The sequence below is a fragment of the Callithrix jacchus genome, chromosome 3 (genome assembly GCF_049354715.1).
Source record: "Callithrix jacchus isolate 240 chromosome 3, calJac240_pri, whole genome shotgun sequence".
NCBI classification, from domain to species: Eukaryota; Metazoa; Chordata; class Mammalia; order Primates; family Cebidae; genus Callithrix; species Callithrix jacchus.
In genome coordinates this window covers 128,323,002-128,340,163 of record NC_133504.1, presented here as the reverse complement: position 1 = coordinate 128,340,163, position 17,162 = coordinate 128,323,002, and the positions used below count along the sequence as shown (strand labels likewise).

Below are 17,162 nucleotides of genomic sequence, written 5' to 3'. Positions count from 1 at the left end.
GGTGATGAACAATGAGAACACATGGATACAGGGAAGGGAGTACTACACACTGGGGTGTATTGGGGGGAATAGGGGAGGGACAGCGGTGGGGGGAGCTGGGGAGGGATAACATGGGGAGAAATGCCAAATGTGGGTGAAGAAATGGAAGGCAGCAAAACACACTGCCATGTGTGTACCTGTGCAACTATCTTACATGTTCTGCACATGTACCCCAAAACCTAAAATGCAATAAAAAATAAAAAATATAAAAACAAAAAGAAAGGGAATACATGACACTTCCCTTTGAATGTCTAAATCTCAATGTCTATCCATGTAATGATGAAAAGTTCTTGTAAGCAATGCTTTGACTTTTTAGAAAATAGCCCTTTAGTTTATTAGGGAGAATTTCCATGCATGAGGAAATAATCATATCATTGTCAGCTATTTCTTATCACTGTCCTTACATCATGGTTCTGTTAGAGAAAGACATTAACATGAGATTATTTTAAGTATTTTCATTTGAAAATGTACTGATGACTGAATGGAGAAACAATGATAAAAGCATTGTTTTAGAAAAATTAATTTTGCAACATTCTGAATGATTTCAAAGGATATCAAATGTATTTGAATCACTGTAGAAGTGCCACTGTTTGATGTTAAACATAAACTGATGAATTAAGATAGTGAAATTTGCATTAGAGAATAAATATAAAGGAGGCAACAACGTATACAAAATGTAAAGGAAAATCTAAATTATTTTTATCTTTACTCTTCACTCAGTGCATAGAAACATACCTGAGATATAATTAAAATTTACTAAGTTTTTGTTGAATACAGTCCAATTACAGAGACTTAATTCTACAAAGTAAAACTAGAAAAGGGGAAATTATTTTATTTTGCTACTGAAGAAAGTTAGTGTAGCTAATCTATTACACAGATTAGAGGATGGTTTAGAGGTGTTTGCCCCCAATAATAGACCATAGTATCAAAAATCCATATATATTCAGGCCACATTAATTTATTAATTAACAAATATAATAGAGCAAATAGATACATGATTTATTTTCGTTTACTTCTTGTGGACAAGAGTATTGGAGAAAGCTGAAACTAGTTCATAATACCTCTAGATAGTCAAGACTAACTCCTGTGAAATATGTTTCTGTGGAACATAAACACAAATTACATACTCTAAAATACTTCATAACACATATTATAGAAGCAACTATCTATAGAAGCAACTATCTCAAGAATAATAGGTGTACTACTTCTAGTGGGTTTATAGTTAACATTAGACTAGTCCTTTACAGGCGTTAGAAAAGAGAAAAGTTACAGCTTAAGGAGCTATTTTAGATATTCCTGGCTGACAGCAGAGATTCACCTGTGAAGTTAAAATACCATAAACCATAGCTACCTTAGTTGTGGCTAGGAAAGTCTAACAATGTGTCAGAAACCACCACCCCCACCCCTTTCAGAACAAGTAAGGGCCCAAGGTACTCTAGCTTCAGTTTGAGAACCATGACTTGCCATATATCTTGGCACAGGTGATCTGACCTCAGGAAAAAGACTTTGCTGCACATGAAGATATAAACAACGACTTCTAATGGAAAAGTGGAGTTGATAAATAAATGTTCCAAGAAACCATAGATCAAACAAATAGACATTAGCACGTAATTTAAGGAACATTGGGTCAGGAGGGCAGAGTAGAGAGTCTTCACTGGGCACCAGATTGGGAAATTTTCAGCAAAAGCTGTGATCATGTCTAGGGTATTGGAGGTGCTATTAAAGTATCCAAATATATTTAAACATAAGAGCAAGTAACTAAAGTTCTCAAATGGTGACCAGAACAAAGCAGTAGGTGATTCTCTGAATATCAAATGGGTCTGGGTAAAAGAGGACTCCTCATAGGAAGCAGGTCACAGCCCTCAGGACCAGCTCTCAGAACAGAGCTGCAGTTCCCAGGGAAGAACTCTACAGAGACTATTGTAGGTGTTCGCCCTTGGGAAACTTTGACATTTGGTATGATGTAGAAAAAAATACTTCCAAAATCTGATCTGGGACATGATCTGGGACATGAAGTATGTTATCCAAATACAGGCATTGCAAGATGAGCTATGACTCAGAACAACTTGAAACTCAGTAGACAGCAGTGGAACACAGTGTCCTGGGTCAAATTTTCATCAAAGGGAAATTGGGGCAGGGTTACAAAATATAGTGTCATTATGAAAACAGCATTTCTTGGATCATGGTACTAGGGAGGAGAACTTAATTCTAAATCCTAATATATGAGAGATTAAGCAAAATATGTCCCTTCTTCCTTATCAGTTCTAGTGTAGGAAAAGGCAGGAAGAGCTTGTTACATTGTTCCTTTGTTACAAAAAGATAATAATCAACTTTAGCCTTAGATAATTTGGAACCTCAGAATCAAAGGAACAAAATTGGGGTGTGATTAATAACACTGAAAAAAATCAATGTTTTAAAAGCATATTATTCTCCTTTATAAATTCATTTGATTGCCCAAATCAATTAATAACTGCCCTTATTTCAATCAAATATAGATAGTCTCTTCTTTCTTCAGATTTATGATTTAGGCACTTGAAATCTCTGTGCGGAATTGAAGTGCAGTTTCAGACATTTCTGTCTTGTAAATGGCATCAAATTTCTCATTTTGGGCCACTGTGAAGTAATTCTTCCAGTCACCAATGATCCCTAAAGATAAATAAAAAAATATAGGAAAGAATAAAATATTCCTGTAAGAACAAAAAGCAGTATATACCAAAGGAAAAGTTTAGAAGGCCTCAAGAAAAACTTTCTTTTTATTTGAATGAATTAAAATAAACTTTAAATTATTTTAACCTTTAAATTTTTAAGTTTTTTAAAAATCAAATAAATGTTTCCATATGGAAAGGAGGTTTATGACTACATAGAGTCTGACATTTGAAGAGGCATTCTGAGAAAGACTAATTTTCTTGTTTAAGTTCCTGGGCTTCACAATAATTTCCAAAGAATGATAATTGTACTGTTTCTAATGGTCCTGGTTCATGAGATTATCACTGAGTACTTGGATCAATAGTCAGAGCATATTTTATTTCATAAAGTAACTGTTGGAAACCATACAAAAAATTGGTCATCAGAACAACAAAACTGTAAAATAAAAAGTTGATGAATATCATTTCCTAGAATTTATAAATAAGAATACTATGATACAGATGATAATTGCTTTCCCTAAATTCATTAGACTTGTTTTTTATTTGCAATTTAGGTGGGAATAATAAAATTAATATCAAATAATTAACCTCCCTGAACCATGCTTTTTAAACTGAAACTTTAAAATTTAAATTTAATCTCTCATACTTGTGTATTTATAAAAAAGTATTTGAGAACTGAACAAACTTTTAATGTGCTAATATTTTTAGAGAAAAACATCTTACTATTTTATGAAATAGTAATACATTATATTCAATTACAAGCTATTTTAATCCACAATGGTTTGATAAAGTTTAAAAAAAATTCCTATAGATGTGGTTGTTTCCTTATTTATTACACTTCGTTCTATGTTCACCAGATATCAGTCACTCTGGAATGTACATAAGGGTTCAACATCAACATACTGGGGCTAATGCATCCATAACATTGTCATTAAAAACAGAGGAGAACACAGGTTTAAGAATTAAAAGTTATGTAGAAAACATTCCAGTGATCTGATCTGCACTTAAGTTTTATAATATACACAAACACATTTGCTTTACAAGAAAACTTTTGACAAATGCTGGCCAAAGCCCAGGCTTTTGTTTGTTGTAATTTAAGACATATGAATAAACATTGGACATTATCTATCTCACCCTCATAATGCTAGTATTGTATGACTAATACATTGATTTATCTAACATGGTATCTTTCAAGACTCAGTGTGCCTGGCGTATGTGTTCATACTTCACTTCTTTTGGCATTCCTTTAGGCACATGACCTTCTACTACATTGTGAGCTTCTTGAAGCAAATATATGTTTCATTTACCTTTGAGTCTTTTAAAGAAAGTGTGCTGGGTATAGGTATTCATGAAGTATTGTTTTCCTTTATTTTTTTTTTTTACGAAATCTTGTTCTTTTGCCTAGGCTGGAGTACAGTGGTGCATGAGTAGCTGAGACTACAGGCGTGCACCACCATGCCCGGCTAATCTGTGTATGTTTAGCAGAGGCGGGATTTCACTATATTGGACAGGATGGTTTTGAACTCCTGACCTCGTGATTCACCTGACTCGGCCTCCTGAAGTGTTGGGATTACAGGAATGAGCCACCGCACCCAGCCATAGTTTTTTTATATGTATGTTAATGAATGAATGAGTACTCTAAATGTTTGCTGGATACATCAGTAAAGGAAGGAAGGCAGGCAGGCAGGCAGGCAGGCAGGCAGGCAGGAAGGAAGGAAGGAAGGAAGGAAGGAAGGAAGGAAGGAAGAAAGGAAGGAAGGGAAGGAAGGAAAGGAAGGAAGGAAAGGGAGGGAGGGAGGGAGGGAGGGAGGGAGGGAGGGAGGGAGGAAAGGAAGGAAGGAAGGAAGGAAGGAAGGAAGGAAGGGAGGGAGGGAGGGAGGGAGGGAGGGAGGGAGGGAGGGAAGGAAGGAAGGAAAGGAAGGAAGGAAGGAAGGAAGGAAGGTTGAACTATTTAGACTAATAATACTTTTTACTTTTGTATGCATTATTTATTGTCAGAAAATATCCTTAATGCTTACATATTATTTGCCTTAATACTCCACAGAATCTTGTGCCATAGGTGTTATTATATTCTCTATTTTGCCAGTGATGTAATCAGAGCTTTGGCAGGTTAATTAACATATTCTAGGTCATAGGTTCAGGAAATGCCATAGCCTGCATAAACTTCAGATCAATCTGACTGCAAAAGTATGGTCTTAACCACCTGCAGAGGGGATATAAAGACTGCCTTCAATATTAGAATAGCATGTGCTTTTTTCTGTTGAAGTTGGAGAAGCCATAGAATCCAGATACTGAGCTTGTCTTCTTTATGTCTACACCATAATTAGATGTCATGAAATGACATCAATTTTCCTATGATTTAAGATAAAATTTCTGGGAAATTACATTCAGGTATCTAGCACAGTGAGAATTAGTCATGTTTAATAAAGATTTATTTTCTAATTCTTCTACCAGGAAAAAGAATATGTATGTATATGAATGCAACAACACAGATTTGCACTGGCCAGGTTCACTTATACACAGACATATTTTCAACTAAATGTACTAAAAAATACAGTATTTGCATAATGAGAAACCCACCAACATGTTTGGAGTTCCAGCTTTTTATATAGGCAGCTTCTGGTATATTCAGAAGCAGAGTTCCCAGAACTAATACTCCACGTTAACAAGGGATGACTGTACATACACATACATTTACATCTGTGTATAAGCATACAGATTATATATATATATATATATATATGTTTATATATGTGTGTGTATATATACACACACATCAGTCTTCAGTCTTTGCTCAAACTCATAATGCATACAATTTATGATGAAAAATGTACCTGCTTTCTTACTCTAGAAGTTATTTTTAACAGGCTAAATGTAGTGTTTTTGGAAAAGAAAGAGCGTAATTTGAAAACTCTAGGGCTATCTGCTATTTTAATAAGTTAATAAACAACTTTTCAAAAAATTTAATTATATTACTGAAAATCAGTGGTTTTATGTATTTATATGCACAATACATTGTAAGGTTGTGCTTACATCCTAGTATATAAATTTAAATTCTATTCCTCTCCTTACAATTCAATAAAAGATATTGAAAACAAAAGGTGCCAGCCTCCTGAGTAGCTGGGATTACAGGCACGCACCACCGTGCCCAGCTAATTTTTTGTATTTTTAGTAGAGACGGGGTTTCACCATGTTGGCCTGGATGGTCTCGATCTCTTGACCTCGTGATCCACCCGCCTTGGCCTCCCAAAGTGCTGGGATTACAGACTTAAGCCACTGCGCCTGGCCCATTTTGACATATATTATGTGTAATAAGCCACGATAAACAGACTGCTTAAATAAAAATTACGTATATCAACAGTAAATGCCATATTCTTCTAAGTGAAATTTGGACTCTATGTTACTTAGAGTTTAGACAGTATTTGTAGAGGGAAAAAGAATTCTTAAGGTTAAAATAGAGCTTCTCCATTAGGTGAATTATTTTTAATGCAATTCCCATGGTTTTCTAAGTGATATGGGGACTTCAAAGACTATGATACTGTACTAAATGAAGTTAACATTTCACTGAGGAGGGAAAGGAAGCTTATCTATTGCAATTTTGACAAAGATTTGAGGGAGTAAGAATGGCAAATTTGGAATCGCTCACATTAAAATTGCCAAAACCACTTTGACTTAGCACAGTAGGAAATAGAAAAATAAATATTTATCAAATATTCAAGGTATTCTAGTAATAGCTTCACATGCATTTTTTCATTTAATAATTTTGAATCTCAGCAACTTTTGGTGGTAGGTATTTAGTGTAAAGTTTAAACAGGGTAAGTAACTTAGTAGAGATCACAGAACAAATTCTTAGCTCAACAGGATAAGTAACTTAGTAGAGATCACAGAACTAATCCTTAGCTCACGATAATTCATAAGAAAGTAAAAAAGGGGAATTAAACCCAGGAGAGTATTCACCTTTACGCATAAAAGGGGATTTGCTATGATCCATCACCGTAGTTGGTAGATGTGTATAATTCACCAAAGGATTGTCCTTCATCACTTCAAATGAGGTGTGATGGATGATCCTATCCAAGACCTCATCATTCAGGTTCTTCTCTAGAAATCTCATGATCTTCTTGATTTCCTCCTTTGGATTCTATTAGTGGATAAAAAGTCATGCCCAAGGCAATAAACAAGAAATTAGCACAATGTAAATATTTCTAAAACTAAAAACATTTATGATCTGTTTTTATTAATGTTGACTCTGAATAGTATAGGAAATTCATATTTGTTTGGGTTTATTTTTCTCAATTTTTAAATAAACTAATTATAAAATATTAAAAATCAAGAATATCTGTTATATTTTTTGTGTCAGTCCTCTCTGACCAAAGAATGAGATAACAACTTAGGGTCTGTCCGTGGTTAGAATGAGTAAAAGAGTAGCCATGATGACAGTGGAGATAAGCCCAAAAGAAAAGATGTAGTTATATTATAAAAACATATAGATGGACAGGAGAATAGAGGGCATTTTTCTTTTGGGATCAAACATATTTGGAGAATAATTTGGCTAATGCTGAAGTATTAATGATGATATTAGTCCAGGAGACCACAACCCACTGGCCACAGACTAGTACTAGTCAGTGGTCTGTTAGGAACTGGGCCACACAGGAGGATGTGAGTGGTAGAAAAGCAAGCACTACTGCCTAAGCTCCGCCTCCTGTTACATCAGTGGTGGCATTAGATTCTCAAAGGAGCCTGAACCCATTGTGAACTGAATATGTGAGGGATCTAGGTTGCACACTCCTTATGAGACTCTAACTAATGCCTGATGATCGGAGATGAGACAGTTTAATCCCAAAACCATGCATCTATGGCCCCTTTGCATCCTGTTCATGGAAAAACTGTCTTCCACAAAACCAGTCCCTGGTGCTAAAAAAAAAGCTGGGAACCACTGTGTTATTCTATACACCAGTAAAATTAAAGCAGAGTCCTGGCTCTGGCTGAATCTTCCTATGATGTATTATTCTTTTACCTCACTTATCGGGAATTTATGTAGATACTCATAAACATGTTGTAAATTCCTGAACGTTTTTCAAATTTTATTATTGATGTATATTCCATAATTTTCTTCCTTTATTGTTGTTGCATTAAACTTATCTATAACATTATCTACAGATGATTGTATGACAGGAAAAAAATATTGCCTGCTACATGCAATGTATGTTACAAGTCTGAAGGAAATTGAAAATATATGGATATGCCTAAAAAAGTAACTGAGTTAGACTATAAATCAAAATGAGTACGTTTATTTGAACGCATTTTACCTAAATAAGGACAAAAATTGTCTCAAATGTCATATGGGAAAGAGTATAATGGTTGTTTTGGAATTTGAATAGCAGCCAAGCAGAGGAAATATATTCTTAGTCTTATGGAGAAAAGGGACTTTTATCAGACGCTAAAATTGTTCTTTTCTTAAAGCTTTTAAGTGCTGCTCTGACATCCAAAAACATGAAGAGAGGTATTTGTTAGAGAACAGGAACAATTTTCTCTCTTATTAAGAATTTATAACTTATCTCTGGCTAAACAATCTCTCAAGAGACATATTACTTTTTTACTGTATTTTCATAGACCATGCTAGGTTTTGCAGCTGTGTGGTATGAGCAAATTAACATGAATAATCTCAAACCCTGTATAAAGGAACAACAATGATAAGACATAGATCACAGATTCTTTGTGGGATGTGGACAACTGTGACGGAGAATGAAACTTGGGTAGTGAATTAAAACTCAGAGGATTCTTTGTGATAAGATATAAGAAACACCCTGGGAGTTTCTCAAAATTAGCTAGAGCAAGGAATATTTCACACAGGGCCAAATTTCTGTGTTGTGCAAAGTAGGATTAATGTCATTAAAGTTTTGGATATTACCACTCATCCATTTATTCACTGAAGCAATCAATGATCCGTGCAAGTAACCTCGAGCCCCTGTTTATGTGGTATGCATGGTATTAAGTGCTGGGATATGGTTTCAAAGAAGACAAATTTGGTAATTTTTATTGCAGATCTGAAAGCATTCTAATTTGTATGTTTAGGATTTTATAAGTAAAGGAGCTAGTTTCCACATGTTTCCCTGGGGTGTGTGTGTGTGTGAATTTGGCCAATGTAAGTAGAAGAGTTCCATAACAGTGGCATGAAACTTTGTAGTTGTATTTAATTAATATGGCTTTATACTAAATAGATGATTACAAAATTCTGCACTAAGAGTGAGGTAGTCAAGAAGGAAAGGAGGGAGTAGTTTGAAAGATACAATAGATAGACTATCTGAAACAACTGGATGTGCAAAATATAGCAAACGAAGACAGTAAGAACAACTTTTATTGCTGAGAGAGAATAAAATAATAAAAAGATTACGTGTTGGAGAGAAATAAAATTAGTGTCGAGCATGTTAAATTTAATACAAGCATGAGCTAGAAAATCGAGGCAGAAGTAAAAATGGAGGCACAGATAAAATATAATTAGCACATAATAGTTGTGAAACAGTAAGTGTGGAAGGGATAGCCCAAATATAGCAAACAATTTATAATTAACAATTTTAAAATATTAATGAATAGATTTTAAAAATTGGTGAGATATCTAGAGAATAACAATAAGCATGTGATATCCTATTGAACATAGGAAATAATTGCAGAGGAAAGAGTGGTGTAACATAACACAGTGGCTAAGAGACAAGAAGAATAAAAATAAACCGTTAATTTCACATTTAGAAAGTCATTAATTATCATAGCAAGATGTGCCTTAAAAACGTATGGTGGTTAGGCAAAGCAATCATCATTTTGGACTCCACTGACTAAGTTGAAAAGCAAATATTAATCCTTCTATAGCATGAGGTGGTAGGGAAATTGTCCACAATCCATATTTACCATTTTACCTCTTTCATATCTTCATAGTACAAGAAAAGTATTGGGTGTTCTTCCTTTATATTCCACCAGTTTTTAACATGAGTAAACCAGGAACCATAGCTCACTAAAACAAGATAAAACTCTATTTTCATAAACATTCATCAAATTAAATATTTTTTCTGAACGTCAAGTCAAATTGTGAAAATGTTTGTGTAATTTAGTAATCAAAGAAACTGAGAATATGAGGCCAATTTTCAAAAGTAAAATTAGCTATTTATGGATATATAAGCATCAGATATTTTATAATGTCAAGTATGAAGAAAACATTGCAGACAAAAATATACTGACCTGCAAAAAGTTATACTTAGCTTCACAAAGAAGGAAATTATTATCTTACAAAGTATTCATATCAATTATTTATCTAAGTATTATAACTATAACATATGCATTCACATATCTAATTACTTAAGCAAGTTAAATAATGTCTATTGTGATTGGGGACTGAGAATGGATATCTAGCAACCAAGAACAGATTATAGAATACTTTCATATACCAATGATTAATACTAGTTTTATAAATTAAATGTCATAGTAAAATGTTAGACGCATTAGATTTAATGTTTTAGATAGTATTTGAACACACTTTTTACTGAGTTGGAAAAATAAGTGTTTTGAAGTCATAAAAGTTATTGTTAATAGGATTATTAAAATTAAAAAATTACTTATTAATTTTAAGATAAAGTGTATGTACCTTTTCCAGCTATGAATTTTTCCAGATATTCTCCCCAGGTACCAGGAAAAGGTTGTAAATTATTCATTAAGTCGAAATGGTAATATGAGACTGAAACATCCTTAGCATTACGAGCCACATAAATAATCTGTAGTGCAGGGCGGGGGGTAGGAGAAAAACATAAAATAAAAGACATTTTATTTAGGAAAAAATTAACCTATAAGCATATAAAAAAGCAGAGTACTTTTTCAACTGGAAATTGTGCGCCAGAAAGACCCATCTATCAGCAGCTAAAATATAGAATCAATCAAAGTGATTTTCAATACAGCAATGTATTTTTGAGATTAGAACCACTGAGCTATAGAGGTTTTGAAACAAAGATTTCGGCTTCTGGTCCCTTGACACTGTGAACCACAAATAGACCACTGTGTCTTTTGGAAGAACTTCAAGGTCCTAGAACACACATTATCAAGAAAATGACCGTATGACTAAAGAGAATATCTGAAAATAACAAAATCATGGGAAAAAATAAAAGTTTTCACTTCTGCCAGTTAAATACCCAGAAAAATATTAGATGCTGATAAAAATATATAGAAAGAAAAAAGAGGCAAAGAAAAGATATTAAAAGGCATTAAAATAAGTTTTGGGGCATCCAGTTCAGCAACTAGAAGGTATAGACTCACTATTTTCTGCTTCTCTACACTTAATATCACTAAAGCTCTGGAAATTATTCAACAGACCATGATACAAGAATTCTAAAAGCATGCTGGATAAAAAGCTGAGTAATGCCAATGTGGTGAGTTCCTCCTAGGTTTCCTTTTTATCTCTTGTAACTCTTGGACTGGGTAGCAAAAAGGACTGTGACCTGGAACCATTTACAGGCATACGGGAAACAAACAAATCTAGAAAAATCTGCTCTTCCTGTTCAAAAGATCAGGAAAGAAGAAGGCCAACAGAGATATAGTGGAGAATCCCAAACTCTGCTTTACTCCCGGGGTCCCTGTAGGTGAACTTATCCACTGCCAGTAGTGTCAGTGAAGCACTAGGCCATTCAAGCTCCTGCAATACAAATGGGGCTTCATGGGCAGTCCCACCTATTCACAGTGACAATATCAGAGAACCGCTGTTACTCCAAAGCCCCAAGGCTTCTCTCCAACTTTCAAAAGTTCAGCCAACAAGAGCAGGAGGTTCAAGAAAGTACCTTATACCCTTTATGTGGCATCAGCAGGGACAGAACAGTATGTCCAGCAGCTCCAGAAATCAAATCAGCAAGTAAAACAAAACTGAGATGAATCAAATGTTAATTTATGTGACAAAGATTTAAAGTAGCTCTCATAAAAGAGCTTCAACATTCAATTAAAAATTATCTCGGAGGGTAGACCAAGATGGCTGAATAGAAGCCTCTACCAATTATCCCTCACACCTCCAAAGAAATATCAAATTTTCCGACTACCTACACAGAAAAAGTACCTTCATAAGAACCAAAAATCAGGTGAGCACTAACAATACCTAGTTTTAATTTCATATCACAAAACAGCCACTGAAGAGGGTAAGAAAAGATAGTCTTAGAAATGCCAATGCCACTCCTCCCCCAACTCTTAATAGCAGCTATTTGGCATAGTGAGAATTCATGCACTTGGGAGAGGGAGAGCACAGCAATTGTGAGATATTGCATTGAACTCAATGCTGCCCTGTCACAGTGGAAAGCAAAACCAGACTGAACTCAGCTGACAGCCCTCCATGAAGGAAGCATATTGAGCAATCCTATCTACAGGGGAATCACACATCCCCGTAGTAGAAACTTGAGTTCAGCAAGCCTCACCACCACAGGATCACCTGTAAATAAACTTAAAGGGCAGTCTAGGCAGTGCTGAAATGGCCTCAAAGCCAGTGGACTTGGAGGTTATACATAACATACTGAGACATACATGACTAAGGGAGTGCTTGCACCACCCTGCCCCAAGGGAGGAAAGGGGACATCATATTGTACCTTACAAAGTAAGGGAAGATAAAGTTTCCGCCTGGTAACCTAGACAATTTTTCCAGATCTTATTCAAGACCACCAAGGCAATACCTCTACAAGTTTGCAAGAAACATAATATTAGTGGGATTGGGGTGCCCGTATTGAAGATGTGGCTGCAGTGACCAAAGATTTAGATCACAGCACTCAATTCCCTTGTATACTTGGAAAGTCTTTCCAAATAAGACTGATACAAAGAAGCCAGACTATGAAGTCTACAATAAAAATCTAACTCTTCAATGCCCAGACATTGATGAATGTTCACAAGCATGAAGACTATGCAGGAAAACATGACCTCAGCAAATGAACTAAATAGGCAGCAGTAACAAATACCAGAGAATTGGAGAAAATATTTGCAAACTACACATCTGAACAAGAAATTAATAACCAGAATTTAAAAGGAGCTCCAGTAACTCTACAGGAAAAGTTCTAATAATCTAATTTAAAAATAGGCAAAATATCTGAACAGGCATTTCTAAAAAGAAGACATACAAATGGCAGGCAGGTATATGAAAAGATGCTCAACATCACTGATTATTAGAGAAAGGCAAATCAAAACTACAATTAGATATCACCTCAACCCAGTTAAAATGACTTTTATTCAAAAGACAGGCAGTACTACATGCTGGCAAGGATGTGGAGAAAAGGGAATTTTCCTACCCTATCAGCGAGAATGTAAATAATACAAATGGAGAACAGTTTGGAGGTTTCTCAAAAAAAAAAAAAAAAAAAAAAAAAGCTGTCATATGATGATCCTTCCACTCACGCTACTTAGTATGCACTCTAAAGAAAGGAAATTAGTATATTGAAGAGCTCTGCCTTCTAACGTTTATTTCAACACTGTACTCAATAGCCATTATCTGGAAGCACCCTGAGTCCATCAGGAGATGCATGAATAAGAAATATTTGGTATACATATATAATTGAGTAACATTCAGCTATAAAAAAGGAATGAGATTGAGTCATTTGCAACAACATGGATGGAACTGTAGTTCACTATGTTAAGTGAAATAAGCCAGGTTCAGAAAGATACACTTCACATGTTCTCATTTAACTTATGGAAGCTAAAAATTAAAACAGTTGAACTAATGGAGACAAAAAGTGGAAGGATGGTTACCAGAAGCCAGAAAGGGTTTTGGATGGTTAGTGAGTGAAGTATGATGGTTAATGGGTACAAAATAATTGTTAGCAAATGCTGGGTCTTATTAATTATTTCTAAAGCAACAAGGTGACTATAGTAAAAAATAATCGATCACCCTCAGCAAACACAGGAGCGGAAAAACAATCACTGCATGTTTTCACTCATAAGTGGGAGCTGAACACTGAGAACACATGGACACAGGGAGAGGAACAACACACACGAGGGTCTGTTGGTGGGGCAAGGAGAGGGAGAGCTAATAGCTAATGTACAAATAGCTAATTCAGGCAGGGCTTAATACCTAGGTAACAGGTTGACAGGTGCAGCAAACCACCTTGGCACACGTTTACCTATATAACAAATATGTATATTCTGCATATATATCCCAGAACATAAAGGATAATACAATTAAAAGAAATAAAAAAATAAGTCCATAGCCATTGAGCACCTACTTTTACCTATTTTAAAGAAATTATCCCAGATGAACATACAAAGATGCCTATACAATGGAATACAGGACAGACATAAAAATGTTACCATTGCAGGACAGATAGTAGTTGTATTAAAAAATGTACTCAATACAGTATATTGTTAAATGGAAAATAGTTATAAAGCAGATAATACAGAATTATTTTTATTTAAAAATATACATATAAACTTTTATTGTGATGGTTGTTATACAAATATATACATGTGATAAAAATAACATAGAACTATATATACTACTATCTACACGCTTTGTGACAATGTCAATTTCCTGGCTTCTGAGGACATAGAACTACATACACTCATTGTACCAACTGCAATTTCCTGGTTTCTGATAGTATACTTTAGTTATGTAAAATATAACCATCAGGTATAACTGGGGAAGTGTACATACAACAATTCTGTTGTTGTTATAACTTCTTATGTGTTTATAATTATTTCAAAACAAAAAGTTTTTTCTGTGCATATATAGTTTAGACGTGAGACAAATAAAACAAAATGCTTATAGTTCCTTCCACTAATTAATAATATTTGAATGATCTTTATTTTCATCACACTTTTAAACTTTTGCTCAATGAACAAATATTTTCATAACAAGGAAATATTACTGAACAACATAAAAACCTAAAGACATCCCAATAATTAAAATATTTTTTAGTTTAAGTAATAATAATAATTTAGTTGTAAACTTTAAATAACTAAAAGAGTAATTGGATTGTTTATATCACAAAGGATAAATGCTTGAGGAGATAAAAATCCCATTTACTATATGAAATGATTATTATGCACTGCATGTCTGTATTAAAATAATTTACATAATCCATAAACATATGTACCTACTATGCACCCATGAAAGTTAAAAATGGAAAAAAATTAGTTTAAAACAAATGAAAAAATAGAAAAGAAACAAGTTATATTCATAAAGTCAAATATATGAAAATTATAGATCTGCAATGTATAATAATTGAAATAAATAAATCACTAGATGGACTGAATAAGTTAATGCCAATGGTAAGAGGACAGAATCAGCGAACTTAAAGATATATCAATGGAACTTACTCAATTTGAAGAACACAGAGAAAATAGACTAAAGAAAAAGAGACACTTAGGAATCCGTGGGACAGTAACAAAAGGCCTAACATTTGTATATTTAGAGTTACACAACGATAGATGGAAGAGTAAGGAACTAACACAGTATTTGGAGAACTGGTGACCAAAAATTTTTCATAAATGTGGAAACAAATAAATCTATATATCTAAGAAGCTGTGTGAACTCCAAAAAGGGAAAAAAAAACAGTTATGTCAAGAAATATTATAAATAAACTTCTAAAAATTAAAGATGCATAAAACTCTTAGTAAAAAGCCAGAGATACAACACATTGCATAATAAATATCACCAATTCAAATGACAACAAATTTCTCATCCAAAAACATGAAGGTCAAAGGGAAGTATTGCAATAGTTTTTCAAGTGCAGAAAGTAATATATTGTGAATTCCAAATCCCATATTCAGTAAAACTGTTTTCAGCCAAGAAGGGAAAAAAGACATTCTCAGAAAAAGGAAAACTAAGAGAATCAATTGCTAGCAGAAATATCTTATGAAATAGCTTCAGGATGTTCTCCAGGCAGAAAGAAAATGACTTTAGAAAGATGAAAACTATAGAAATGAAAAAGAAAAAGAGAATGGGTAAAAATAGAAGTAAATATAATAGCTAATCTTTCACCTGATAAATTTCTTAACTCATATCTTACAGTTGAAGCAAAAGTTACATTATCTGATCAGCTGTTCAATTTGTATACAGGATAACTTAGGTCCATTACATTGAAAATATGGAAAGAGTAAAGTGGCCTAAATTGAAGTTAGATATCTACACTTCACTTAAAGTGAGAAAATGTTGACATCATTAGTCTGTGATGAGTTAGTTATGTGTATTTATGGCAATACCTAAATCACTCAGAAAACTATACAAAAAATTATTTAAAAATACTATAAATAAATAAAAATACAACTTCAAAATATTTAGGTACAACAAAGGAAAGAAAGAATCAGAACAGAAATGAGATATGAAAGAACAAATAACATGGTAGATGTAAGTTCTAAGATGACAATAATGTCTTTATTTATTTATTTATTTATTATTTTTAACATTTATACTTTTATTTTAGGTCCAGGGGTTATGTGTGCAGATTTGTTGCCTGGGTAATTTGTGTGTCACTGGGGTTTTGTATACAAATAATTTCATCACCCAGGTAGTGAGCATATTACCTGACAGGTAGTTTTTTTGACTTGTATCCTCTGACCACCATTCACTCTCAAGTATACCCTGGTGCCTATTGCTCCCATCTTTGTGTCCAAGTGTACTCACAGTTTATCTTCCATGCATAAGTGAGAAAGTAGGATATTTGGTTTTCTGCTCCTAAGTTGATTTGCTTAGAATAATGGACCCCAGTTGCATCCATGTGGCTGCAGAAAATGTAATTTCCTTTTCTTTATGGTTGTGTAGTATTCCATGGTGTATACACACCACATTTTCTTTATCTGTTACCTATTATCATGCAGTACCCACCACTAATGGGTATTGTATTAATAAGTTATTACTCCTCTATAAAGAACTGTGTGAGAATATATAATTTATAAAGGAAAGAAGTTTGATTGACTCACAGTTCTGCATTGCTGGAGAAGCCTGAGGAAACTTACAATCATGGCAGAAGGCAAAGGAGAGGCAGGCAGTATCTTCACAGGATGGCAGGATGGAGTGAGTGCAAGCAGGGGAAACGTCAGACACTTATAAAACCATCAGATCTTGTGAAAACTCACTATCATGTGAACATCATCAAATTGCCCCCATGGTCCAGTTACCTCCACCTGTTCCCTCATATGACATATAGGAATTATTACAATTCAAGATGATATTTGAGTGGAAAGACAGAGCCAAACCATATCATCCTGCCCCTGGCCTCTTTCATATCTTATGTCCTCCATTTCAAAACACAATTATGCTCTTCCAATAGTCCCCCAAAGTCTTAATTTATTCCAGCATTAACCCAAAAGTCCAAGTCCAAAGTCTCATCGGAGATAAGGCAAGTCCCTTCCACTTATGAACCTGTAAAATTAAAAGTCAATTAGTTACCAGATACAATGGGGTATAAGAATTGGGTAGATACCCCCATTCCAAATGGGAAAAGGTGGTCAAAACAAAAGAGGCTAGAGGCCCCATTCAAGTAC

General features: G+C 34.3%; 1 protein-coding gene across 3 annotated transcripts in view; it reads right to left on the bottom strand.

The window, feature by feature from the left end:
• Positions 1-977: 977 nt before the first annotated feature.
• SULT1B1 (sulfotransferase family 1B member 1) overlaps positions 978-17,162 on the bottom strand; it is a 38,032-nt gene continuing 21,847 nt past the window's right edge. For all 3 annotated transcript variants that reach the window (XM_035293614.3, XM_035293615.3, XM_002745768.6), the window contains 4 exons: positions 10,315-10,441; positions 9,593-9,687; positions 6,642-6,822; positions 978-2,685 (listed from right to left, as the gene is read on the bottom strand). In XM_035293614.3, coding sequence (XP_035149505.3) covers positions 2,564-2,685; positions 6,642-6,822; positions 9,593-9,687; positions 10,315-10,441 — 525 coding nt within the window. In that variant the 3' untranslated portion in view covers positions 978-2,563. The remainder of the gene's footprint in view (positions 2,686-6,641; positions 6,823-9,592; positions 9,688-10,314; positions 10,442-17,162) is intronic.